The sequence below is a fragment of the Dama dama genome, chromosome 5, assembly GCF_033118175.1.
Source record: "Dama dama isolate Ldn47 chromosome 5, ASM3311817v1, whole genome shotgun sequence".
Lineage (NCBI taxonomy): Eukaryota > Metazoa > Chordata > Mammalia > Artiodactyla > Cervidae > Dama > Dama dama.
The window spans coordinates 19,022,481-19,050,414 of record NC_083685.1 but is presented as its reverse complement, the minus strand read 5'-3'; the positions used below and the strand labels follow the sequence as shown (position 1 = coordinate 19,050,414).

The window sequence follows — 27,934 nt, the reverse complement described above, 5'->3', positions numbered from 1 at the left end:
TGTTTGCCCTCTGCCAAATAAATTAGTACCTTATTATTCCAACATATTAGGCTGAAAATGTGTTTGCTTCTTACTAAGCCAAGGTTGTTTGAAAATGCTACCTAAGAAGATACACCACTAGGAGTTTTTGTTCATTGCTAAAACAAGCACCTGATGATATATATAAGTCCAAGAGGAAACAGTAAATAAGCTGTTTTCAGCTGAGACTATGAGCAAACAAATCTCAATTTTCTAATTTAACTAATTTTTTTAATTTAATTTAATTTAACTAATTTTTTTAATTTAAGATAACACCAATACCTGCTGCTTGGCTTCTATTTAGGTGTGTTTACTATCTCACCCACTAGCCTAGATTTGAAGACCCCTCCACCAAATTAGTAATTTGTGGGTAATGTTGAATTTCTGGAGTTCACTGTCTGACTAGAAGTACAGATTAAGTGCACATATAGCTTCAGCAGGGACTGAGCTCTGGGTCTGCAGGCAGGCACAAGAAAAGAGGTTTTGAGACTATCCACAAAGCATTGGTTTACATGCTTTGACCCTATCAGAAAACGTAGAAAGGCAACTTTATTTCATAGCTAGCCAAACTTCCAGCCTTAAGCACAGCAGGGAAGACTATTTACCTCCTTTGCTGTAATTTTCAAGTCTTGTTCATTGACTTCTGGATCCTGAGCACCTGAAGGTACGTGTTACCCACTGCACAGAGTCAAAAGATAAGAAACCCACAGGACTCACCCAAAGAGTTATGTAATTTCCCAAAAACATACCTCCTCACAAGCAGTGGGAGTGAATCCACAGTTGGTCTCAATTCAACCACCGTGATCAGAATTCGATCTAAAAGAAAAGAGATTTCAGATTATTAATATCCCAAGAACCTTTTTTGCATAAGTTAGTTTCTCAGGTTTACATCTCTGGTATTAGAGGAGTTAAGAATAAACATTAGAGCTAGGTTCAAATTCTGAGGTGGGGGCTTATTTTAAAAAACTTTCTTTGGCTTCACTTTTTCTTGGCTTCACAGGATCTTATTTCCCCGATCAGGAATTGAACCCAGCCCTCGGCAATGAGAGCACAGAGTCTTAACCACTGGACCTCCAGGGAATTCCTTGTGGTGACTTTTTAACAGATTTCAAACAAGTTTTTTAATTTCTCAGAGATTGAGTTCCCCATCTGTGACATGAGGTAATATACAAAGCACCTGGCACAATACTGGTCACAGTAAATGGTGAAAATGTAGTTAAACTTACCATTAAGTCAGCAGCCAAGGGTAGATGGGGGCAACATCTTTGAAGGTGCTCCTTGCTCTCCTGAAGGAGGTGAGGTGCTGGACCAGGTGTGGACACTCATTCATGCTGTACCCAAGTGAATTAAGAACTGACCAGGAATAGTGTCCATAAAAACATTTCTTAAAATCTAATTTTATTCCTAAAGTTCAAATTAGCTAGTGGGTAGCACTGAAAATACACTTTCACTATACAAAACAGTGTAAACTGATTACACGTTAATAAAGAATTTAACACACACACTTCTCTAATGAAGGAAGCTAGATGCAGCCCTTGCTAGAAAAAGCTGTACCTGAACAAAACTGGACACGTTTAGTCTAAGGCCCTGGCAGTTGACTATAGAATGTCAGTTGTTCCCAATGACGTTGAAACGCAGAAAGAGCAACAATGTGGAAACTTACATTCATCAAATAGTAGCATTTAAAATATACATGACTAATAAAATGAACATTCAGAGGTGCCACTGCTCAGCGTGTACCGTGTCAGCCATTTGCAGACAGTGATCTCATCCAAAGAGAATAGAAGTTTCAAACATCTGAGTTAAAAATAGGATGAAGGAGAAACAAGAGAAATGTCCTGCAAAGAGAGCAGTAGCTGATGCCATAAGCAGTCCACTTGAGCAAGGAGTCATCAGAGGCATTGTGAGGGAGCCCAGCAGAACCTGGGAAACTGAGCCCGTGCTCAGGCTGACGGGCATACGGCATGGACCAGTGTGGCCGCAACTCAGGATGAATCTTTCCCGTCCCCAGTTAGGAGTGAAAATAATTTTTTTAAAAATAGCTTCAGCTTTCAAACAGGAAGTTTCCAGTCCCCTTCTGTGCACGGAAATGTCCAGGATGGAGCTCAGCGCAGGGGGCTGGGCTTCAGGACTTGAACACGTGCACAGCGCGCACCACATACTGCCGGCAGATGGGACACTCGCTCATGCGCTTGCCACACTTGGTGCAGGTGACCATGTGCCCGCACTCGAGCAAGACGCAGTCGATGACGGCATCCATGCAGATCCGGCACAGGCTGTCGTCCTCCTCGTCCTGCAGCTGCAGCCGCTCACCATCTGAAAGGCAACAGAGGACTGGGGTGGCGGGCACGGCCGTGGAGGGACCCACTGACCCCACCGTGAGAAGCAGTCCCCACTTCTTCACACCTCACTTCCTTCCCCTAGAAATGGCAATAAGGACGCCTTGTAGGGTTGTGTGAAGAATAAATGAGAAATGCTAAGCTGAGGGCCAGGGATGATGTGCCTAGCAAATGTTAGCTATTTAATTCTATTTTATGTTGCTGTTGTTTAGTTGCTAAATTGTATCAGACTCTTTTGTGACCCTGAGGACTATAGCCTGCCAAGCTCCTCTATCCAAGGGATTCTCCAGGCAAGAATATTGGAGTTGGTTGCCACTTCCTCCTCCAGGGGACCTTCCCGACCCAGGAATCAAACCAGTGTCTCCTGCATTGCAGGTGGATTCTTCACCACTGAGCCACCTTGGGACCCCCAATTCTATTTTATAGAATACATAATACAAGGTTTTTGTGATAATGATGGCTTGCTTCTGTAAACAAATATGAAGAAACCCAGACTGGTTGATACAAGCGCCTCAAGAGTCAGAACAAGATTGGAATTTCCAGCCCAACTACATGGCCTTGAGAAAGTCGCAGACTCCAGAGTCTCAGCTCTGGAGGAAGAGTGTGAGCAGAGTTTATTAAAGTGTCATACATTGAGTTGCCTGTCGTTGTGGGTAGGCACCCCCTGAGGCTTGGAAGCATCTTAAAATTAATCTGTGTTTCTGGCTATGATAGTACTATGATAGTACTATTTGAGTCTACTCAAAAGGGACCTTCTGGTTCTGAACAAGAAAGGTGTGGAATGAGTTTAAAAAGTTCATTGCAGCCTGAGATTTGGCCACAGAGCTTTGGAGAGTGAGGTTTCCCCTTCTAAAGGTCACAACGGGAAGCATGAAGGTTAGAAAAAACCGAACAGGAATCCAAGCTCAAAGGGCCAGTAGTCCAGTAGTCCCCGGATTTAAGAGAAATAAACACTGCCATGTCAAGAGATTCTTGTCCTCTGAGGTCCTAGTTCTCGGCCCACACCATTAGTGGAAAGTAGGTAGAAAGCATGCATGGAATAAGATGACACATGAGCCTCTGAAGGCTCCAATGACTAAGATGCCTGTGTCTACTATTATGGCATCATCTTAGAAACAGGTGTGCCAAAAGGCTTTCTGCATATTTTGGGCATAGACCTGTTTACCAACCAACGCTGTGTTATAACCAGCTTTTAAAGAAAAAAATTCAAGATGATAAAAGTTAATGATGCGAGGACCGTTTTTGAGATTAGAACGTAATATCTGTCAGTCTGAACACCACTGAATTCTTTTCTCTTGCCTATAAATGCTCTGTGGCCCTGACCCTTTACTAGCTGAGGATTTCTGCTCCACACTCCAGTATGTAGTTTAGAAGTTCTTAACCTCAGCTTTTCACGACTTACACAGAAACCTACTAATACTGATGCTAAGAACTACTTAATATCTTGGCTCTAGGGAATTTTTTTCCCCACTGATTATCTCAATTGTAGCTTTTAAATCCTAAGTACCAGTTTGCAAGACAGGTGAGTGAGAAAAGAAGCCTTTTTATAGATCCAAGGAATTTCATTAGAGTTCTAACAAATTATGGCAAGAAAAAACAGACTGAACAAATGATTACCTGACTCACCAGCAATGGTGAAGTAATGGTGATCTCAAAGCCAACATCACATAATGAACCTACTGCTTAAAAGATCTATCAACAGCTTCATATGACTAATTCACACTCAAAGGATAGTTTCTCAAAAATAAACTGGACTTCATTGTGACACAGACAGCCCAGTTTTAAAAAGCCTAAAGAAGGCTACTCTAAGGACAAAAAAACGGAAAAATAAACCTACATGACTTTTGGTTTTCTTCATTCTCTTTGTATAACCGGTTTACTTTCTCTACTAGCTCCCATTTTTCACAACAGCCAGAATAGTTGACAAAATTCCGAGCCAGGATCTCCTTCAGCTGGCGCACGCTCATCCCTTCTACATCCTCAAGGCTTGATAGGTCAGACAGAGAAGCTCTCACTCTCTTCTTGGCGAGGCCAGGCGTCTGAAATCACAGAGTATATCCATTACCTCTGTTCCTGCAAATCCAGCAAGGAAAACAGCATACTGCCTTCACCCTATGGGCATCACTGGTCCTGGAGATTCGACCCAGACTTTTCATGAGTCCTTGTTGTGTTTTATATGCTGTGCTGCATTCAAACTAGAAGCAACAACCTGTGCTAATCTAGTGGAAGTCCACATGGACATTTTCCCTACAAGGGTGAAGACGTGTCAGGAAAACAAATTATACAGGCAATCTCACCCGCTCCTCCAAGTTTTCTTCATCATCATCGTCATCATCGTCATCGTCATCGTCATCATCTTCATCTTCTTCTGTGTTTGCTGAAGCTATTTCACTGGGCTCCTACACACATAATGGATATTAGGCCAGGACTTTTCCTAGCAGTTATCAACTCATCCTTATCACTGGAGAAAACCCTTCTAGCCATCCTCCCTAAGAATGACCCCAACACCTGGTACACTCCACACCTTCCCAGGGTCCTGAGAGCTACTGCCCCTCCCAAAGAGTTGGGTCCCACATGATTCTCTAAACAACTAACCTTCCATAATTATCTCACAAGTCAAATACCTACGAGAGTGTGAATCTGTAAAAATCTAACCAGAATATTAACTCCCCAAGGAGTTAAGAAGGGCCCATCACAGGATACCAAAGCCAATAGTGTATGAAATTGCACTGTGTCCTGATCAAAGGACCTGCACATGGCTAGTTTAACTGGAGCCTCTAAGATACAGGTAGAAACTAAAGTTCTAAGATCAGCCCTAGTGTCAGGGCTATTTGATTTCAAAGATCTCAGTCCTACTATCTCATACTTAGACATTCTAATTCCAAACAAAGCTTTCTAGAATAATTCACTGATGATGGATGCTAGTTCTAGTTTTTAGAAGTTCCTCAACCATCAGATACTTTTTTCTTTAGGGAGAACAGAAAGCCTATGTCAATTTCCAATTTCAAGTATTCTATCCTAGTAGTTCACAAGCACCATATTGTAATACCCAAAACCCACACCTCCTGAGTGGTGTCATATACCCCAAAGTGACACGAAGGTCAGACACATGCATCTTGTGTTTGCATCATAATTGTGCCAGCTGCCATTTGGCAAAACAACAAAATGCCTAACTTGGGTTTATTTAATTTATGACTATTTAGAAAGCAACTAGACCACATTTCCCTCTGCTTCTAACCTCTTTCCTCAGAGGAGAAAATTAAACGGGCAGATAAATGTTCAAAACAATTCTTTCAGCATTTTAGAATCATTCATATATACAAATTGGATATTAATTACAAGCCCTTGCATGTTATTCCATCAGAGTGCCTAAGGACCTCACTGGGACAACATTCTGCACTGGCATTTCTTTGAAATGAGTAAATAACCGTATCGTGTTGCTAATTCACATGGCTCTTTCCCAATATCTAGATAAGCACAACTTTACTGTAGCAAGACAACTGGGCATTAGGTTACCTTATAGTTTCCATGGTCACTGACACACAAATAGTAAACATTTTTACTAGTTTTAATAGTAAACACAAATAGTAAAAATGTTTACACCCTGTAAACATTTATGTGCTACGTTTCACAGCCATTATTTCAACAGCTAGTATTTAACTATAGGAGATAAGGAAACTGAGGTAACTAAGGTCAAGAGACTGATGAGCTCTTTTCAGACCCTGTGTACAGCACCTAAGTGCAGAGCCTCAGGGGAGCCTGCAGGCGCGGAGTTCAGCAAAACGTGGAAACTCTGCTCAGCAAGGAGCCATCAGCCCTGAAGGCCCCACCACACTGGCCAAGAGCAGATGATGTACCAGGCCCTTGGGGTAGCTGCACCCTCGTACCTGTGCCAGCGCTCCAGATCCTAAGGTCCGGTCTCCAACCATAAGCTCTCCCTGAAACGAAGATGCAGTAGCAGACGGGGCTGTATAGTTTGAAAAAAATGAGTGTGTAAAAAAGCTAGAAGTCTGGGACCTTGAGGAATTGAGACTGCTCGTGTCCAAGTCGTCCTCAGAGCCCAGCCGATGGTGGCACAGGACCAGGTCCACCAAGTCTTCTTTCTCCCGACAGGTATCGATTGGTATGTTTCGAAGGATGAGATACTGTCGGAGATCCTTCACTTTCAGTCGCATTAACTGAGGGCGCTGAAAGGCCGTCTCTTGTAATAAGTGACAAGTGGAACATCTACGGAGATTTTCTTGTAAGACCGAACACACGGAGCAAAAATCTTTCTTGCAGTCACAACATACATGCTGAAGAGACAGAGAGAAAAGAAGCGTTTAATGAGAGCCAGACATAAGCCACTGCAAAAGCCCTAGTTTTCCTTTTGCCTTCTATTAAAATTAAATTTTAGTTTTTATGAAGCCCCCCATGGCACCAGACCCATGGGCATTTCGTGTTCTCAAAGCTGTGAAAATCAAGACAGTCATTGCTGAGGCAGTCTGGATTCACCAAAGTTCAAATATAGTCCTTTAAGAAAAATATACTCTTGTGTTAATGAATTAAAACCTTTCCACCCATGGGTGCAAACATGTAATTAGCAAAGCAGAGCTGACTTGAACCACAAAGAGCAGAAAAGCACAAGCAAGCACAAACTCTCTTCCTGCTCTTCTCCTGTGAAAATTTCCCCATTTACAGAGAAGGGGGGCTGTTCACATGAAACAAACACAACGTTGTTAACCAACTATATCCAACATAAAATTAAAAGTAAGTAAAGAGAAGAGGGGAAAGCCTAACACAGAGAGGAAAAGAGAAAGGCAACTGATCTCTCAGCATCAAGCCAAGCAAACAGAGGACGCCACTTCACAATAATCTGTATCCTACAGAGCCTTAAATCACTATCAAAGCCATTCCATGAGCAAAGCTTAAAGATACTAAGATGTGGTCATTTCCGCTTGGGGTTAGGAATACCAATGCTTGTTAACACCTTGTTCCTTAAGTATTTTAAAGGACTGAACTGACAGACTGGGAGATGACCTAGCAATATGATGGTATTCAGAAAGAATGCCTTTCTGTCCTAAAGAAAAGTAACTGTTTTAGCCCAAGTGTGGTATGTTGAATCTTTAAACAATAGTCAATATTAATATACTCACGTCTTCACTTGAGTTCATATGGGTAGGGAGACATTTTTTTGAAACTTGAGGTCAGAGCTATAGTAAATCATCTCTGAACACACCGTTGACTAATTAAATCTTTTGCTTCAGAACGTAAGCAGCATCAGGAAGAATCAAAGTGGATAAACAAAGTCAGAGTCCAGGAGAAAGGATGGCTGAGCATCGTGAGAAGTAATAGTGTCTAGTCAGAAAAATTGAGCAATGATACACAGCCCCTTCAACTTAGTACTTTTCCAAGTGGGAAATGGTTATTAGGACTAACTTTTTGACAGGTATAAGAAGAAATGAAAGTATTCAAAATAACATACAGTTGAGAATTCTGACACATAAGTTTTTAGTATGTAACATTTCATGCAACTCACCTTCTTTCTAAAGACTGAAAATGAAAGTCCACAGGCTTTACAAACTATATTAGGCCCTTCTGTAGATGCTGGTGGGTAAGCAGAAAAATCAGAATTTGGTGTAAATCTGAATGGACCAGTGCCTCCTGCAAATCCAGATTGCTGGCCCCTGACAGCTCCAGTCCCCATGACTTCGTTCAGTAGCCCACAGCACGAAGCCCACATAGACGTAGCACCCGCCTGAAAAGGAACAAAAACAGGCATCAGTTTAAACCTGAGTGGAACCTGGGCTCTCTGGGATTCTTAAGGAATGCCATTCTGCAGAAGCACGTTTGCCCTAAATAATTTTGAGATTGTGGGCGGTTTTTTTTTTTGGCCACACTGCCTGGTCTGGGATTCTACTTCCCTGACCAGGGATTGAACTGGCACCTCCTGAAGTGGAAGCATGGAGTCTTAATTACTGGATCACCAGGGAAGTCCCATCAAGATTATATTTTTAGCATCAAAATTTTAAGCTATTTGACAGTGGGTTATTTTCTGGTATTTACAAAGAATATTTGGCTTTGGGGATACTCATGATACACTGTTAAGAAAAGGAGAAGATATAACATGAACCCAATTTCATTAAAAAAAAAAAAAAACCCACACATAAATGCTTAGAGATGTGCATACAACACAGGGAAAAAAAAAAAAAAGACTGGATAGAAGTACATGCTGTGTGATATTTGGGGTTTATGCTTATTCCCCCTCCTCAGATTGTTCTTTATCTAAAATTCAAATTTAATTAAGTGTCTTGTATTCTACACCTGGCAACCTTAAAGACTGGTGACCACAGATAGCACTGTTCTATAGGCTGAAGCAGTTTTTCCTATCATTTAGCAGAAAGAATATAAATTCAAATTATTTAATTTCGTTAAACTTCGGTCCTCTCATTCCTCTCATTTGTAACTGGACATAATAAACTGTGGCATATGAATACTTTTTTGGTTTTTTTTAAATGACTGGGAAAACATCAAAATGCCAACTGAGGCGCTAAGTTTTCATGTAGATCTCATGTAATTTGTTTTTTGGAGTTTTCCCCTGCTTTCCAAATCTTTATAAAGAAAATATTAGGGACTTTCCTGGTGGTGCAGTGGTTAAGAATCTGCCTTGCAGTGCAGGGGACGCAAGTTTGATCCCTTGTCGGGGAACTAAGATCCCACATGACACAGGCCAACGAAGCCCGTCAGAGCTCTCCAGAGCCCACACGTCACAACTAGAGAGCTGGGATGCCACAATGAACATCCCGCTTATTGCAACCAGGACCCAACACAGCCAAATAAACAAATATTTTTTAAAAAGAATATATATATTAATTTAACATTAAGGAAATATTTTTACAAGCAAACTGAGAATACTGAACACAATTTTTGATGACTCGATAACCATAATGACGTTATGAGGTCTAAGGGCTATTTTCTACACCACTAAGTGGCTTGAAACTAATATGCTGCCTTTTATGTTTTCTCCCATCTCTTCCCTTTCTGTGAATCATCACTGCTATCACTATAGCTACCTCTAGCAACTTTTTTTTTAACTGTACTCAGAAACCTGATAACCAAGCTTGTTAGAAGTGTATATAAAAATATATTTTCAGTGAGGGCTTTAGGCATTTTCCCGTGCTAAAAACAAAAAGCTACAGTGTTTGGAACCAGTGAGCTCTTGCCCCTTGTCCTGATTCTTAAGCATATTCTAGACTCTAGATAATGTGATAAGTAATGGAATTCCAGGTAGGTGAGGTCTTACAAGTTAAAAGGGCAAAACATGACAATAGTACACTGTTCCCTTCATTATCTAACTCTGTCAAACATTTACTATTTGTCCAATGAGCTCTTAAAAAAAAATTTCTTATAAACAATCTTAAAAGGTTATTTGGAATATTATAGAAGGATCTTGCCATTCTTACTACTACCCAGAAGTAGTGTATGTGTGCGCTCAAGTGCTCAGTCGTGTCTGGCTCTTTGTGACTCCATGGACTGTACCCTGCCAGTCTTTGGGATTCTCCAGGCAAGAATACTAGAGTGGGTTGCCATTCCCTTCTCCAGGGGATCTTCCTGACCCAGGGACTAAACCCTTGTCTCTTGTATCTCCTGTATTGGCAGGCAGGTTTCCACCACTAGCGCCACTTGAGAAGCCCAGCAGAAGTAGTAATGCTATGTTAAATACCGGGAAAAGAGAAGGTAAAGAAACATGAAACCACAATACAAGGTTCAAATAGTGTTAAGCATCAGGGTCACTGACTTAAGTATTATATGGCTCCAAACCCTATAATTCTCAAGAAATAGTGATGCCTTTAAAGTCAGGTTAGTTATAATTAATAGTTCATACCTTTAAATAAATATATACCTCAGACCCTAGAGCCATGATTTGTTTAAACATAAAAGCATAAAAATCCAGATTTACTAATAGTCCATTTAAAGTGAGCGTTTTTTTTAGCAAAGGATTCATCTGCAGTGCTTTAAACAGTGAGCTCTTAAAATAACTGAGAATGTTTTCAAAATATTCAACTTGCACATATTTTGGGGGGAATACCTCAACTACAGAAAGTACCACCAGGAGACACTTTTTTCATTCTAAGACTTTAAAGAGGTATAGGTTTGAGAAACTTTAGCTTCCTGCTGATCTAGCTTCTAAATGATTAAATTGTTGTTAGGACCCTTTTAATTCCTGGGTGATACTGTCTTAACTCCAGTGAAAATTCCTTGTGAACAGAACTTCTTTCCTCCACAGCATATAGTTGCATCACTATGACTAATTGATAAATAACTCTGTAAAAGGTTTCATTATGATACTTCTTTAAAAGGGCAATGTAATTAAATTTTTTCTGCTACCTAAAAAGTTCAAATTGTATCTTGTTAAGAAAGAGTAATAAAGATAGAAAAAATTCTGAACTTGCGGGTGGAAAAAATGAATGATACTCCCTTTTAAAAGTAGCTCTGTTGCACATTTTGTTCTTTCTGTCCCAAAACACTTTTACAATGAGAGTAAAGGAAGGATACAAATTTTCAAACCATGTTAATGAGTGCAACCATTAAAATTCTAGGCTGAAAACACACACAGTTCCGATGAAGGGAATAGAAGAATTTGTTTTTGGGAAAACAACTGAATCTCTGTGTAGACATCAATATTGAAGGGTAACAATTGCATCCAATTCCTCACATTTCTGTAAAGGGGAGAGAACTTCCTCTTCATTCCCCAGAAGGGAAAATAATGGAAAGAATGCTTCTTTCAGTTATTTCATTATAAAATAAAAATTAAAACACAAAGCCCAATCCAACTCCCAGAGCACTGTCCCAGGCAAAAATGTGTTGTTATAACCTAATATTTGGTACAAGTCAGCCAAAGACCATACCAGAGGGGAAAAAAAAGAAAAATCTGAAACACCGAAAATCTGTTTCCGCTTCCTTAGATCTGTGAACTCAATTTTGAATAAAATCTCCCAAAATGAGAATAATCTCCCAGTAAGAGAATATTCCTCATATCCCGGTGAAGAGTAAATCTACCTGCGTGTACTGTCACCCTCTGACAGGAGCATTGGCGACACTCCAGCCTTTCTCAAAAAGTGCAGAAATTTCAAACAGTGGAAGCCCAGTTACCAGTTTTACTCCAGGTACCTTTCTTTACTGTCTAGCATACCTTAAAAACTTCATTTCTATTTCCCCTTTAAGACTGTGTTTTCTGGCACCCCAGTGCTGAAATGAAAGTGATGTCTTTAGTGAGTCAACCTCCCCCACTTCTTTGGAGCAGGTATTTTTAATCCTGTACTACAGGAGCTGCTGTCACTGCCTTTCACCAAGGAGTTGCCTAGGCCAGTGAAACTGCCCTTAAGACAGTAGTTGGACTGGCCAGGAGAGCCATAAAAAATACTGAGCCCCAAGATTCTTCTTTTTTTTTACCCCCAAGACTCTGATTTAACTAGTCTGGGTACAACCTAGGCATCAGAATTAAAAAAAAAAAAAAAAAAAATTCCCTCTGTGGGGGAGGCTCATCAGGGAGGGGACATATATGACTGATTCGTGTTGATGTATGACAGAGACTACCACAGCAATGTAAAGCAATTATTCTCCAATTTTAAAATTTTTTAAGTATAATAAAGAAAAAAAAGTCAACCATTAAAAAAATTCCCCATGTGATGTACATGTACAGGCGAGGTTAAATGGTTAACAACTGCTGAGTCTAGATTTCTCGTTCCTGCCTCCATCATTTCAGCTGGAGAATCACTCAGAGATTCCAAAGTGGAAGAGGCTGTAGTTACTTCTGAAGCCTGTGCCTCTAGAGTTCTAGGACCAATACCTCCATCTCGTGCTCCTCGTATACACGACCTGTGTACATGCCCCACCCCATGTCCCATCCCCAGGTCCCAAGCAGTGGGATATGCTTTCAGTTTTTCCTTTCCCTGCATGGTTTCCCCTAATTCTTTCAGAAAGACTCAGCCTGAGTTTTCAACAATTTACTCTGATTCTTAAATTAGTTCCTCTCCTTTACCACAGATTATTAGCCTGGAACTTAGGCTGAAATCTGATGCCGTTCTTCATTTTATTTGTTCTTTGCTTTTTTGCCCACATTTCTTATTTCCTAACTTATTCCTCTACACTTTTTCTTGTGTGCAATCTCCAATAATGGGAGAAAGACAGTGATTTCTGCGTCCATCAAAAACAGCCATTGCACAAACTATTTTTGTCACTCTTCACCTCTAAGTTGAAGGATCCATGCAAAAGATGAAGCTTCCAGGCTTGGGCTCCATCTCCCTGACTTCCATTAGTATGTTTCATCTTCTAGCACTTTCCCTTAAAGTCCTAATTGCCTAAATTTCTTCTGATGTTCCCTTGGGCACAAGGATCCCTCCCTAACAACTGTTACCTTGCCATTCAGCTAATAGTACTTGAAGTGTCATATACTAATCTTTCCCTTTCAAATCTATCCAAACTTCTGTTACTACTTGATATTACAGTTCCAGGGCTTCAGATGGTGCAGGGAGGCCTGCCAATGCAGGAGACGCAAGAGAATTCGATCCCTGGGTCGGGAAGATTCCCTGGAGGAGGAAATGGCAACCCACTACAGTCCTCTTATCTGGAGAATCCCTGGACAGAGAAGCCTGGTGGGCTACAGTCCATGCGGTTGCAAAGAGTCAGACACAACTGAGTAAACAACACACACACATAACAGTCCCATTTTTCAAGTGACAGAATCTACAAAAGCAATTAAGGAACAATTTAAGAGAGCATTTTCCCAACAACTGAATTGAATGTATGCTCTTAGGAAGGGGGCAGGTAGGGGAACATGAATTTATTCTCTGAGCTTTTGACTCTCTGACTCTGCTACATTTTCTTGGAGCCCAGTTACTGAATCTAGGGGAGTCATAACCAAAAAGCCCCCTTTCTTGCACCATCCCCCAAAGAGCTTTAGAGACCCAACTTCATGTTCTTTCCAATTCTGTTTTCCCTGTCCTCTAAGATTTTCTACCAGTTTAATCAACCTGCATTCTCTTATTTTGCTTTTATTCACACTCTGTTCATCTTCTGATAGTAAGATGGAAGCATATTTTCCAAACTATTCCATTTTCTTCTGAATATTCTGAGCAAACACAATTTCTAGGCAGACAGTACACAAGACACAGCTCTTTGGTTTTGGGATTTGCAGTAAATTCAATGAGTTGTTGCTATGCCTCAGTTACAAAGAGGTGTGTTACCTAAATATAGGTCACCACCCACCTTTCAGTTGCTTACTTTGTTAAAAAAAAAAAAAAAATCTACTACCCTTTCATGAAAAAAGACGAAGTCTGGAACTCTGAAAACTAAAGCTATGATCTGGGTATATGTGACTAACAATTCTAAACCTTACCTGGGGCCATGGTTGACAGCAGGAGTCAACAGACTAAACCACATGAACCCAAGAAGTTAGAAGGAACAATAATCTCTAAAGATGGCGACATTTCCTCTCTTGGCCATTAATATAGTTCAAAAACAATATAGAGAATAACTGAATAAGGCAACCATCTACTTATATCTGGCACAAAACCCCTAGCTCAGGGAATTTAGCTGTTTTCAGCTGATTTTCTAGCCATCAATGACTACTGAAAATAAATGACTTTCTTGATAAACCTAATCCCTTTCCTACACACCCTGTTAGACTAAAATTATTTCTGAACAGATGAGCCACAGAACCATGGCCTGCCTGGCATCAGTTAAGAACCAGATATCATATTAAAAACTTATATGACCCACAGTAAGAAATTAAGTTCTAAAGTTTCCTATCTGAACTGCCCCAGACACCTAGATCTCTTCATGTTATTCTGGTTTCCAATGCCAGCTCTTATTTTTTTTTCCAAAGCCAGTACACCAAGATCTTAGGGAGCCAATAATACTATCTTTGTTTTTTTTGTTGTTTTCTTTTAATTTTGTTTCCCATTCTAAAACTGAGTAAAGAGATAAGACAAATAGAAATTTAAATATTTGCTTTTTTACTGGTAACACCAATAGGAGAACATGACTTTAGCTCTGCAGCCAACTGGTCTTGATAACATGTCACCCAACTACCTACACAGCTGGCCAACAGCAGCTTACCATCCAGCTAACCAGAGTGTCATACCAACCAAAGGAAGTGAGATCTGAGAAGGTCCCAGGAAAGTACTGAGACAAGCATGTTTAGCTCCTTTGTTAAGATCACCAACATAGAAGTTTCTCTTTATTTTCTAATAGCAGAAAGGCTGAAAGTGTTCCTCCTGTAGTTTCTTCCTAGAGAAGGAATAGGAAAGTCCCTCTCCTCCAGAGTGGTACAGAGGAGGGGCAGGGACTGTTATTCACAAACCTAAACAATTTGCAGAAGAGTGGGACTAACAGTTTCCAGTGCTGTGACACTTATTTCCACAACAGTACCAGACCACCAATTTTATAAGCACTCTTTGGTGTTCCTCAGTCAGAGTCACAATAGAGGCCCATTCTGAATCATCATTTTAGTCAACAAAGGCAAGAAGAAACGTGTTGTTTCTTTGGGAAAGCAGCAGCCCAGCCTTCTTTCTGGCACAGTGCCAGAGTTTTTGAGTGGCTCAAGGTTCAGCTGTTGCCTGTGTGTGTGTGTATATGTTGTGTGTGTTGAGTGACTCAAGGTTCAGCTGTCTCTGTGTGTGTTCTAATGTGTTTTTTAGAATAGCTAGGGGTTGAGGGCGGGGGAGACTTCTAAAATGCTCAGCTGAGAGAATTAACAAAAAGTTTACCACAAACTTTGAATGCTCTTCTAAACTATATCAGGATGTGATCCCTCTTAGTGGGCCCACCAAATTTAACAGTAGCCAGGCAGACTAGAATGAGGAATAAGAAAAGCTATACTGACTTCCATGAAGACTAAATCTGGAAGCAGGGGGAGTTAATGGGTTTGAAAACAGCAAAAAACTAAATGATCATGGGTGCTGCGCTTACTTGCTCAGTCATGTGCGACTCTTTGCGACCCCATGGACTGTAGCCCACCAGGCTCCTCTGTCCCTGGGATTCTTCAGGCAAGAATACTGGAGTGGGTTGCCATGCCCTCCTCCAGGGGAAACCCAGGTCTCCCACATTGCAGGCAGATTCTTTACGGTCTGAGCTACCAGGGAAGCCCAAAAATACTGGAGTGGGTAGCCTATCCCTTTTCCAGGGGGATCTTCCTGAACCAGGAATCAAACCAGGGTCTCCTGCATTGCAGGTGGATTCTTTATCAGCTGAGCTACCAGGAAAGCTAAATGATCTAAATGATCATGGTCTAAATCATTTGCTTTTGATTAAACTAGGTGATCATGAAGCCACCTCCTAAGCATTGTTTGCTTCAACTCTAAATGTGGTAATAATTTACACAGTTAAGGATAAACCTAAAGGTTTCCATTTCAGAAACATTAGTTTTCTTGGATGCCGTAAGAAGTTATAAGGACCAGGCAGGAATTCAGTTCTACTAGTGGAAGCTTCTTCAGAGAACTCAATCACCACAAACTCTGTCTTTCAACTCTGAACAACCTTCAGTTTGCTGAAACTCAATGTCCTTATGTTAAACAATAAGAAAAGGTGTTTCAAATCTCAGTACCCATGATACAAAAGAGTAAGTTTTACAGTTTTAATGAGGTTAAACTTCCCTACAGAACTTAAAGTAAACCAGAAGAAACAGTTACCATAATAAGCAAAAACCTTTACCCTATTTAGAGCCACTGGAGGAACACAGTTCCTTAAAACATCAAAGGATTTCTTACTGAAACTGGTGCTTCAACTGAAATATAATACGCCAGCAACTCTGCTACCTTAATGACCAAGTATTAGGCCATATACCACAAAGGAGGAAATTCTGCATCCTAAGTTCTTTCTCTCATACCATATGGACATTAAGTAGGCTGCAAAAACAAATGCTGGTCTTAAAAATGTAATATTTTTATGCAAGACAATTGGCCAAATTGATTGATTTTTACAATAATGTGTTCTGGAGATCATAAATGTTGTCTTCTTCCTGTTTGGGTTTTCTTTTTTTAAACAGTATACTTAACCCTTAGCACCACTCCCCCACTTTTCAGGGAAAAGAGAAGGAAAAAAGAGATTACATTAAACAGATTCCTTTCTTCTTCATGTTTCATTTTTTAATTTGGAACAATGAACATTATTAGTACAATTAAGGGGGAAATCAATATAAATATGGAAAAACAGGAAGGAGGATTAAATCAAACTAACATAAAACACACACCAGCAAAGCAATGCTCAAAATGCTCCAAGCTAGGCTTCAACAGTACGTGAACCGAGAACTTCCAGATGTTCAAGCTGGATTTAGAAAAGGCAGAGGAACCAGAGATGAAATTGCCAACATCCGTTGGATCATCGAAAAAGCAGGAGAGTTCCAGAAAAACATCTTCTGCTTCACTGACTGCGCCAAAGCCTTTGACTGTGTGGATCACAAGAAACTATGGAAAATTCTTAGAGATGGGAATACCAGACCACCTTTCCTGCCTCCTGAGAAATCTGTATGCAGGTCAAGAAGCAACAATTATAACCAGACATGAAAGAACGGACTGGTTCCAAACTAGGAAAGGAGTATGTCAAGGCTATATACTGTCACCTTGCTTATTTAACTTATATGCAGAGTATATCATGAGAAATGCCAGGCTGAAGCACAAGGTGAAATCAAGATTGCAGGGGAAAATATCAGTAACCTCAGATAACAGATGACACCACCCTTATGGCAGAAAGCAAAGAGGAACTAAAGAGCCTCTTGATGAAAGTGAAAGAGGAGAGTGAAAAAGCCAGTTTAAAACTCAACAGTCAAAAAACTAAGATCATGGCATCCAGTCCCATCACTTCATGGCAAATAGATGGGGAAACAGTGACAGACTTTACTTTCTTGGGCTCCAAAATCACTGTAGATGGTGACTGCAGCCATGAAATTAAAAGACACTTGCTCCTTGGAAGAAAAGTTATGACCAACCTAGACAGCATATTAAAAAGCAGAGACATTACTTTGCTGACAAAGGTCTGTCTATCAAAGCTATGGTTTTTCCAGTAGTCATGTATGGATATGAGAGTTAGACCTTAAAGAAAGCTGAGTGCCGAAGAATTGATGCTTTTGAACTGTGGTGTTTGGAGAAGACTCTTGAAAGTCCCTTGGGCATCAAGGAGATCAAACCAGTCAATCCTAAAGGAAATCAGTCCTAATAGTCATTGGAAGGACTGATGCTGAAGCTGAAGCTCCAATACTTTGGTCACCTGATGAAAAGACCCTGATGCTGGGAAAGACTGAAGGCAGGAGAAGGGGATGACAGAGGATGAGATGGTTGGATAGCATCACCGACTCAATGGACATGAGTCTGAGCAAGCTGTGGGAGTTGGTGATGGACAATGAAGCCTGGCATGCTGCAGCCCATAGGGTCACAAAAAGCAGGACACAACCGAGCAACTGAACTGAACATACGATAGTAATTTGTATTTTCTTAAAATCCCTTATAGGAAGTTAATTAGATACTACTCTAAGGTAAAACAGTTACTTGAATCTTTGAGACATAAACCTATTTCAAAACAATGTTTTCTAGACTCCCCCCCAAAAAAAATTAGAGGAGGAAAGTAAATACCCATTTTACACATATATTAAAAATCAGCTACTGTTCCTGGGTTTGTGTGAAGATGTATTTATCTGATTGCTTGACTTTTAAATCAATTTTAATTCCAGTGAAAGAAGTACTTGCTTTGATGAACATTCATATGTTAGAATTTCATGACATCAGGAATCAATGACCCTGCCCAGAAATCTATAGATGACACCACATAATTAATCCCAGTGAGAAACAAAGTTAATAAACAGCTCAAATCCTAAATTTTATGAATCCAATTTTCACAGAAACTTAAATGGAAAACAGAATCTTCATAATTGTCTTGTTCAGACTGGTCTATTAGGTCTGTACTTTGTTTCACAGTATATAGGTCTTTTTACATTTTCAAATCCCATCCAATTTGGTTTCTAAAACTTCAACTCAGAAAGCAGCATCTTCCACCTAAATTCAAAAACACTGCTGAAAAGATTTCAACGCTGGACTTGCCCCTCACTCTCTCCTTTGACACCTTGTTTCTTGGTGGGTCACAAATTTAATACTAATAAAGATACTAACATTCTTTGAGGCGTTATGTATAAAGATTCCTGCTTTGGTTTTGGATCTTATTAATAAAACACAGCAAGATGACGGTTTTCAGCAAAGAAAGCTAGTTTTAGATATTTTAATAGGTAAATTCAAAGTTGAAACATTTTATACCTGAAATGGGAAGGTAAAATAAGCTCTTTGAATATACTCATACTTAACATCCAGTTATTCCAAAAATCTTCCTTGCTTCCTATAGCCAGAGAAAATCCTTTCTTGCTCCTGAGGGTTTTGCATTTTTGATACCTTACATAAAATTCTCCCTCAGAATGTGGTCTCTTGAGAATGTCTCTTCTTTTTTGGTTGGCAAACTCCCAAAGGATGGGATTGTATTGTGAATTACTTCTATGCATGATATATCCCTCTTAGCTAACATATGGGAAATGCTCAACAAAATATTTCCTTGGGGCTTTGTGAAAGTAGAGTTTTAAGCCAGCGGTTCACTCTGTTATTTTTCTTAACGCACGGTCAATCACACATCTTCACGGAACTTAAAGAAACCATCTAGGTCTGAAAGAGTATCCACCTTATGACTCACCCCACTTTGTTTGAATCAATACTTGAATTGATTGTTGTACCCAGAGTTCTTCAGAACTCTCAGCGATCGAGTTGAGAGAATCAGTTCCGAAAAGTGGGCCAGAATCTACCCCCCACCCTTCCCCTAAACTTCTCACTCAGTGATGCTCCCACGCTCTCACACCCACCTTGGAGACTCAAGCTGTCAAATTACTTGCTGCGTACCTAGCGGCGATGGAGACACATTGGGTTTGCTAGCGCTCTAGGTCACGGCCCCAGTGTTAAGCCTGTAAACAGATCCTTCAGGCTGGGATCCCCGCCCCGAGGCATTTCTAACAGGGAGCCTAGCCCGAGCCTTTACGACTCTCCGCACCACTCCTTTTCCCTTCGTCCTGTGGTTGCCTTTCTGCGACAGTATCGCGGTGCTCCCGACATTTGAGTTCGTTCAAGGACTCGGGACGGGAGAGGGCATGCTGTGGGCAAAGGCACACAGGGTGAGGTGAGCACCAGCGGGTCTGCCTCCGGCCCCCAAGGACGCGGACAGGGCCCGGCGCCGAGAGGGGCCGGCCAAGCATGAGGGCGGGGGGCGCCCGGCCTCGGCCTCGCTGACCGAAGCGCTGTGGGAACTGGGAAAGGACGACAGCCCAGGACACCCACCCTGCGGGTCAGGGCCCCAGACGCCGGTCGGGGTTCCCCCCGCTCCCCGCCGCCCCAGGTCTCCGCGGAGCTCTCCGTGGTGCCGGCGAGGTAACAGCTGAGGCGAAAAGAAGGCGCTTCAGGCGCCCTGGCCAAATAGCAGCGACGAGGACGGACTGCCCGACCCCACCGGCCCCTCACCTTCATGGCCGCGACCGCCGCGTCTGGGTCGGCTCTGCCAGGGAACTCAGCACCATAGCAGCTTCTAGCACTACCGCCCTCCTTCCTTCTGGGCGGCGATTACGAGGCCTTTCGAGGCGACCCAGCGTCCAGACGTAAGGGGCGTGGTCACGCCCGCTGCGCGCCCTGAGTGGCGGCCGAGTCGGCCAATCCGAAGCCGACACTCCGGGGGCCGGTCACCAAAGCCAATAAAGGGGCGGGAATGGGGCGGGGCCTCTAGCCCTGAAAGGAAGAATCCATTCCGCCGCAGACGGAGATGGGCGGGTCTGAGGGGTGCCGGTAGGCACACTCCCAGAGGTTTTCTTCATTGGGTCGCTGAAATCGGAGTCAGCGTCCCATGAAGAATCTGTGGGGCAAAGATTTGGCTTTAAGGCTGGGTAGTCAAGTTCTCTGGGAGGTGAGGGCGGTAAGGGGCGTGGTAAATTTGAAAAAGCGGGTTTGGTTGGAAGGTTTTTGTTACAATAACGGTCAAAGCAGGGCCTCGGATTTCCTCTTCAGACGGTCAAGCCTCTCACACTCGGTAATGACCTCAGGTCTCCTCTCTGGAGCGTCCACTGAGCAGTGGCAGCTGCTCACACAAGGACTCGGCCTTAAAAAACAAGGTTTTATTGAAAACACTTGAAGAACCAACGGTTCTCAATCCCAACTGCTCTTTTAGAGCGATGTTCAAAATAACCAAATCCTAGCACCGGTGAGAGAATTAAGGTGAGTCCTTGGAGTTGACTTTATTTGGACCGAGAAAATTAGTTTGTAAATTAAAGTACTGATTTCTTCAGTCTGACTTGATGACACTCCGTAGGTTTTCCTATACTTCTTCTTCTCCCCTCTAACCAGTACTTAAATATTTAAGTAGAGAAAGAGATATAAAGATATCAGTTCTTCTCATGGGGACCTAAGTATAGCCTATTGCTTTTGAATAGATTTGCTTATATGTACTGTGTCAGATTAAAACGTAAAGCCATCCCACTTCCTTAGGCTGCAATAATACTCGTTATGTACTTGCTTATTTTTCTGGCTTAAAGCACTGCTCAGATAATATAGATTAGCTTCTTTAGTCCTGGATTTTCTTCTTTGGAAAAATGCAAAGAAAGACTTTAATTCACTATGTGGAAGCAGCAGCTGAATCTCAATGGAGGAGAAAGTATTAATTCTTCTAATGATCCAGGCGCAAAGAAACTCAGTAAAATCTTGCTGGTGGTATGACTTTGTAAAGTCATATTTCTCCCTCTTTAGAAAGGAAGCTGGCAGGTCTACCTGAAGAGTTAACCATTAAGCACATGAAAAGATGCTCAACATCATGAGCCATCAGGGAAATGCAAATTAAAACCACAATGAGACACCACTTCACACCCACTAGGATGGCTAAAATAAAAAAGATAATAAATGCTGTTAAGGATTTGGAGACATTGGAACTCTAATTACATTGCTGGTGGGATGCTAAAATGGTGCAGCTGCTTTGGAAAACTGGCAGTTCTTCAAAATATTAAACACAATTACCATATGACCCAGTAATTCTAGGTATAAAAACCCAAGTAAGTCCACCAAAAAGCCTTATTACATGAACGTTCATAGCAGCATAATCAATAATAGTCAAAGGTGGAAACAACCCAAGTGTCCATTATTTGACGGATAAATGAAATGTGGTCTACACAATGGAAAATTAACTAAAATAGGAATGAAGTACTGATACTTGTCATAATGTGAATGAACCTTGAGAGCATGATGCTAAGTGAAAGAAGCCAGTTACAAAAGGCCATATATGAGTCCACGCATATGAAATATCCAGAAGAGGCAAATCCAGAGAGACAGAAAGTAGAGTAGTAGTTGCTTAGGGTTGAGGTGGTTAGGGGGATTTGTGAATGGGCCCAGGGCTTTCTGTGGGGGGGACAATGAAAATATTCTAAAATTTACTGTGGTGATGGTTACCCAACTCTGTAAATACACTAAAAACTACTGAATTGTACAATTTAAATGAGTGAGTTGTATGTGAATTATATCTTAATAAAGCTGTGATCATGATAATAAAGATATTGAGAAGCAAAGCACACACACACACACACACACACAAAAGTTAATGCAGTTTCCTGGAGAGTGACCAGGAAAAAGCAATGAAAACAATAGTAGGAGGAGATTGTATTGGAAACCATTTTAACACTGCAATTCTTGGGGATGACCTGTCTTTTTCTGTGCCTAACTTAAAACAAAGCTCCCCATAAATGTTTGAGTGAGTTCTTTCTTCTGGAAGACTAAGAAGGAATATAACATTGAGAAAAATAAGAAAAATATTTTTTTAAAAAGGAAGTAAATAGGGTACACACAAGTTCACAGTTGCTAAATACTTGAAATTGGAACCCCCTGAAGCCTGAGAGGCATTTTTGTGCTTCAGCATCATACTTTTTCAATAAAAGAGACACATTGGGTGATTGAAATTTTTTCTTTGTTTCAAACTTTGTATAATAACACCCTTCTTTCAATTGTATATTAATTGTACCAATTAGGGTTCAGGAAAATGTGGTCTGTTGCTGATATAACCATCAACAGCCTAATACTTTGTATTTCAGAATAAAAGTATTCCCAAGACATGTGGGATAATTTATTGCAGCTAAACTTACTTGCTGTTCTCTGATTTTGTCTTTTATTTAATCCCGAAAAAGAATTCTTTTATTGAATTCATAATGCACTCTTAAGTCAATTACATAATTTCAAAACCTTTTTCAAATTCAGGAAGCAGCAAAAGTTTTATTAAAATGTTTAAAAGTTACTGAATAAATGGTTCTTTCAACAGCACGTGTACTCTTTAGACAATATAGTAGAAGGACAGCAGTTTTTATTCTAGCAATGGATTGTCTCAAAGACAGTAAGTCATGGAAGACATGGAAGTAAGTCATTGAGCCTTTTGCAATGTTAGCAACGTGCTGTACTAAGCCATTTCTTATTTGGGGAAATTTCAAACACAGATGAAGTAAACAGAATAGTGTAATGAATTTCCATATATCCCTCACCCAGTTTTAACAACTCTCTACATTCTGCCATTCTTGTCTCATCTCCAGCACGAGCATCTCTCCACCCACTCCCCACCCACCCCCCATCTGAGTTAAGTTGCATCATGAGATTAGTGCATGACTCTGTTGCCTAGATATGAGCCAAAAGTATCTGAGCCTTGAATCTGGTTTGCTGTGTTGTTTATCCTTGGTCACCTTCACAAATACAGTGAAACTCTTTCACCCAGTCAAGATAATACATCTTCTTTGTGGTCACTGCTTAAGTTGCATGACTTAAAAGACCACAAGGACTCTCCATCCTCTTTTAACCTGGGTTTACACATGCCAAAGTTGTAGAGAGGTCACAAAATTTGCTCACCTGTATGATGAAGAAGCATCTCTTCACTGGAGTGCTTAATCTGGGTCTTATCTGAATCCTGATTGATTTGTGCTACAGTCAAATGGTTCCAACAACACTGCACTTTAGCAAACCATCTCTGCAGCTGGCGAACAGATGGCTCCACCAAATCATTTTGTTCTGGACTCACAGAATCTTTTCGGAATTCTCTCGGTGAATTACTTCGCTGATTTGAACATGTAACCCCCTTCTGCCTTAAATTTCTCCATCTGTAAAAAAAAAAAAAAAAAAGATTATTAACTGGGCAGCTATTGCCTTCCACTTTGCTGAATGGTTGAAGAATACAGATATAGAAAGTGAGACAGAAACAGAACTTGAAACTGTTCCCAGAGAGTAAGTCAAATAATGTAGGGCCACATCATACTTCTCTTAAGTAAGCTGGAGGGGCTTCCCTTTTGGTCCAGTCGTTGAGACTTTGCCTTCCAGTGTAGGGAGTGAGGGTTCAATCCCTGGTTTGGGAGCTAAGATCCCACATCCCTCACAGCCAAAAAACCAAAACATAAAACAGAAGCAATCTTGTAACAAATCCAATAAAGACTTCAAAAATGGTCCACATCAGAAAAAAAAAAGTAAGCTGGAGCACTTTACAGACTCCCCCCGTGCAGTCCAATCCCCCATGATCCTCCTTAGTAGTTAGAAAGGAGACAGGATTTTCTTTTCATGGCTTGGGAAACTGAGCCACAGAAGTGAACCCTCTTGCCTGAGGCTCCTGAGGCCATGATGAAAGTTAGAATAGTTGCCAAGACTTCTCTCCCCAGCCCAGTACTCACCTGTATTACTATTCTTCTAATAAAGAGACAGACCTTGCAAAACAAGTTAATTCTTGTACATTAGATTTGCATTCACATAGAACCTCTTCATAGATATCATAAAGTATTGGGGAAACAATTCACCTACCACTGAAATGTAGAGTCAGTACAATTTCCCACTGGTATTGATATATCATTTGATATATATTAAGCACCCACTATGTGCCAAGCATTGAAAAGAGGGACTCAGCGCCTCTCCTCATGGAGCTTAAATGGCCATGATGAGAGAAATTTCTGAAGTGGCATCTATGTTTCATGGGGCTGCCATATCAAACCCCATGAACTTGGTAGCTTAAACCAACAGAAATGTATTCTCTCACAGTTTGGAGACCAGACATCCTAAATTAAGGTGATGGCAGGGCCCCATGCTTCCTCCATAGGGTCTCAGGGAGGACCCTTCCTTTCCTCCTCCAGCTGCTGGTAACCCCAGGTGTTCCCTGACAGTGGCCATGTCCCTCCATTCTCTACCTCCTTCTTTGCATGGCCTTCTCTATATGGTCTCCTGTCTTTCTTTCCCTCAGTTTTGTTGAGACATAGTTGACATGTAACATTGTATTAGTTTCAGGTGCACATCTCAGGACGCTAGTCATTGGGATGGGTGGAATGGGTGAAAGGTACCAACTTCCAGTTATAAAATACATAAATCAAAGAAAAAAAAAAAACATAAATCATGGGGAGGTAATGTACAGCATGGAGCTTCCCAGGTGGCGCTAATGGTAAAGAATCCACCTGCCAATGCAGGAAATGTAAGAGGTGCCGGTTCAATCCCTGGGTCAGGAAGATCCCCTGGAGGAGGGCATGGCAACCCACTCCAGTATTCTTGCCAGGAGAATCCCCTGGACAGAGGAGACTGGTGGGCTACAGTCCACGAGGTCATAAAGAGCCAGACATGACTGAAGCAACTTAGCATCCACACACACAATGTACAGCATGGTGACTATAAATTAATAATACTGTATTGTATACTTGAAAGTTGCTAAGAGAGCAAATCTTCAAAGTTTTCATCACAAGAAAAAAATTCTGTAACTATGTGTGTAATGGACATTAACTAGACATATTGTGGTCATTTTGCAATATAAACAAATATCAAATCATGTTATGCATCTGACACTAATGTTATATTCAATTATACCTCAATTTTTTTTTTAAAGGGACACTTGTCATTGGATTTACAGCCAACTATATAATCCAGGATGATTTGATCTTGAGATCCCCAACTTAATTATAAAGTTCCTTTTCCAAATAAGGTGACATTCACAGGTTCTGGATGGACATATCTTTTGGAAGGGCACCATACAACCCCCTATACAAGGCAAGCCTACTAAGGAAAGAAATACATATTCAGTATTCTACCGAATATTCCTTCTCTAGCTTTAAGATGAAATTCTACACAATGAGCATTGTAGTCTCTTAGCAAGTTTAACGTCTAATGCAATCATTGTCTACAATCACTAAATTGTGTATTAGGTCTCCAGGACTTACTTATCGACCATTTGCAATTATGTATGCCAAAGAGTTGATGTTTTCAAATTGTAGTGCTAGAAAAGACTCTTGAGAGGCCCTTGGACTGTGAGGAGACCAAACCAGTCAGTCCTAAAGGAAATCAAACCTGAATATTCATTGGAAGGACTGATGCTGAAGCTCTGATACTTTGGCCACCTGATGTGAAAAGTGGGCTCATTGAAAAGAACCCTGATGCTGGGAAAGATTGAGGGCAGGAGAAGGGGGCATCAGAGGATGAGATGGTTGGATGGCATCACCAACTCAATGGACATGAATTTAAACAAACTTCGGGAGGTAGTGGAGGACAGAGAAGCCTGGCATGCTGCAGTTCATGGGGTTGCAAAGAGTCAGACATGACTTAGTTGCTGAACAACAACATTTTTTTTTTCCATTTATTTTTATTAGTTGGAGGCTAATTACTTTACAATATTGTAGTGGTTTTTGTCATACATTGACATGAATCAGCCATGGATTTACATGTATTCCCCATCCCGATCCCCCCTCCTACCTCCCTCTCTACCCGCTCCCTCTGGGTCTTCCCAGTGTACCAGGCCCGAGCACTTGTCTCATGCATCCAACCTGGGCTGGTGATCTGTTTCACCCTAGATAATATATATGTTTCGATGCTGTTCTCTCAACATTTCTTAAACATCTCTCCCATTTCCCCACCCCACCCCCAGGCCCTAGTAAACATTATGTCACTGTCTGCTTTCATAGTTTGGGGTTTTAAAAAATTATTTTATTTTTGGCTGCATAGGATCGTCATTACTGAGCGCAGGCTTTCTCTAGTTGCAATGAGTGGGGGCTACTCTTCCTGTGGTGTGTGAGATTCTCCTTGTGGTGGCTTCTTTTGTTGGCAAGCACAGGTTCTAGAGCATTTGGGCTCAGTAGTTATGGCACACGGGTTTGGTTGCCCTGCAGCATGTGAGATCTTCCCAGACCAGGGATCAAACTGGTTCCCTGCTTTGGCAGGTGGATTCTTAACCACTGGACCACTAGGGAAGCCCAAGAAGTTATTCTTTAAAACAAAACTCTCTCTCTGCCTCTCTGTTCTTTGAAAATCAGAGCCAATGCTTTCGGGTGAAACTCAGTGGACAAAAGGCCCAAGAACACTTATGGAAGGGGAACAGAGAGGGGTGAACAATGGGTTTGGAAAGAAACAATGGTTGGTGATGATTCAGCTAACTATGGTCACATCATCAGTTGGTGACAATTACTTTAAAAACACACACACACACATTTATCTATTTATTTGACTGTGTGGGTCTCAGTTGTGGCACTCCAGATCCCTGATCCTCACTGTGGCATGTGGGATCTAGTTCCCTGACCAGGGACCAAACCATGGGCCCTGCATTGGGAGCAGAGAGTCTTAGCCACTGGACCACCAGGGAAGTCCTGGTGACTGTTGGTCTTCAGCAGTAAACTTATGTGAAATGGTAGCACTGAGCATGAAAACAATACATTCACTCACCAACTGGAGATGAGCTGTATCCAGATCAGAGTGTTAGGGCACAACTTTCCCACGTACTGCAAAACCTGTCTCATTCCATGTGCTCTTTCTGGTTGTATATTTCTTGGCCTTTCTAAGTTTTAAGAGAAGTTTGGTTTGCTTACTTATAGCAAGCTCTGTACTAAGTGCGCTAAACAGGGACGCCCACCAAAAGAAAATAACATGCTAAACAGTTAAAAAAAAAACCACTTCTTTTAAAAAAGTTAGTCAGTTTCCCATTTCTTTTTCTTTTTTTTGACTGTGCCGCTTGACTTGCAGGATCTTAGTTCCCCAACCAGGGATCAAAACTATGCCCCCTGCAAGGGAAGTGCATGTCCTAACCACTGGACCACTAGGGAATTCCTCCCCATTTCTAATTTTATGTTTTCCAGTTTTGAGATATTGGCATGTAATACTATATTAGTTTAAGGTATACAGCATTATGATTTGATCCATACATACAAATATATATATATATAGTGAAATGATTATGACAATAAGTTTAGTTATCACCTCACATAGTTACTTTCTTTTCTGGATGAGAATTTTTAAGACTGACTCTCTTAGCAACTTTCAAATATAGAATACATATTGTTAACTATGGTCACCACGTTGTACTTTAGTTACACTCCCAAAACTTATAACTGAAGGTGTGTACCTTTTGACTACTGTCAAATGACAAAACTAAGATGATTTAGTAACGAGTTCAATGTCCCTAACTCAAGAAAAAGCAATCCATGGGTTGGGGGAGTATAGGACCTCATAAGTTATGGAGCACCATCTCGAAGGATTTTGAGTGACAGTGAATTTTATAAGAGC

At 41.1% G+C, this 27,934-nt stretch overlaps 1 protein-coding gene across 1 annotated transcript; it reads right to left on the bottom strand.

Annotated features, from left to right (window-relative positions):
* Positions 1–1,391: 1,391 nt before the first annotated feature.
* Positions 1,392–20,003, bottom strand: RNF34 (ring finger protein 34). The gene is made up of 6 exons (XM_061141968.1): positions 19,877–20,003; positions 7,876–8,094; positions 6,245–6,652; positions 4,655–4,756; positions 4,195–4,396; positions 1,392–2,334 (listed from the first exon to the last, which is right to left on the bottom strand). Exons 1-6 carry the CDS (start codon positions 19,880–19,882, stop codon positions 2,144–2,146), a joined length of 1,128 nt encoding a protein of 375 aa, XP_060997951.1. The 5' UTR covers positions 19,883–20,003; the 3' UTR covers positions 1,392–2,143.
* Positions 20,004–27,934: the final 7,931 nt, after the last annotated feature.

What these genes read in the sequence shown, in the direction of transcription:
- RNF34 (XM_061141968.1), bottom strand. An exon ending in GATCTGGAGCGCTGGCACAG is followed by an intron (nt 4,757 to 6,244) that starts GTACGAGGGTGC and finishes TTATGTGTGTAG; the next exon opens with GAGCCCAGTGAAATAGCTTC. An exon ending in TGAAGAAAACCAAAAGTCAT is followed by an intron (nt 2,335 to 4,194) that starts GTAGGTTTATTT and finishes GTTGCCTTTCAG; the next exon opens with ATGGTGAGCGGCTGCAGCTG.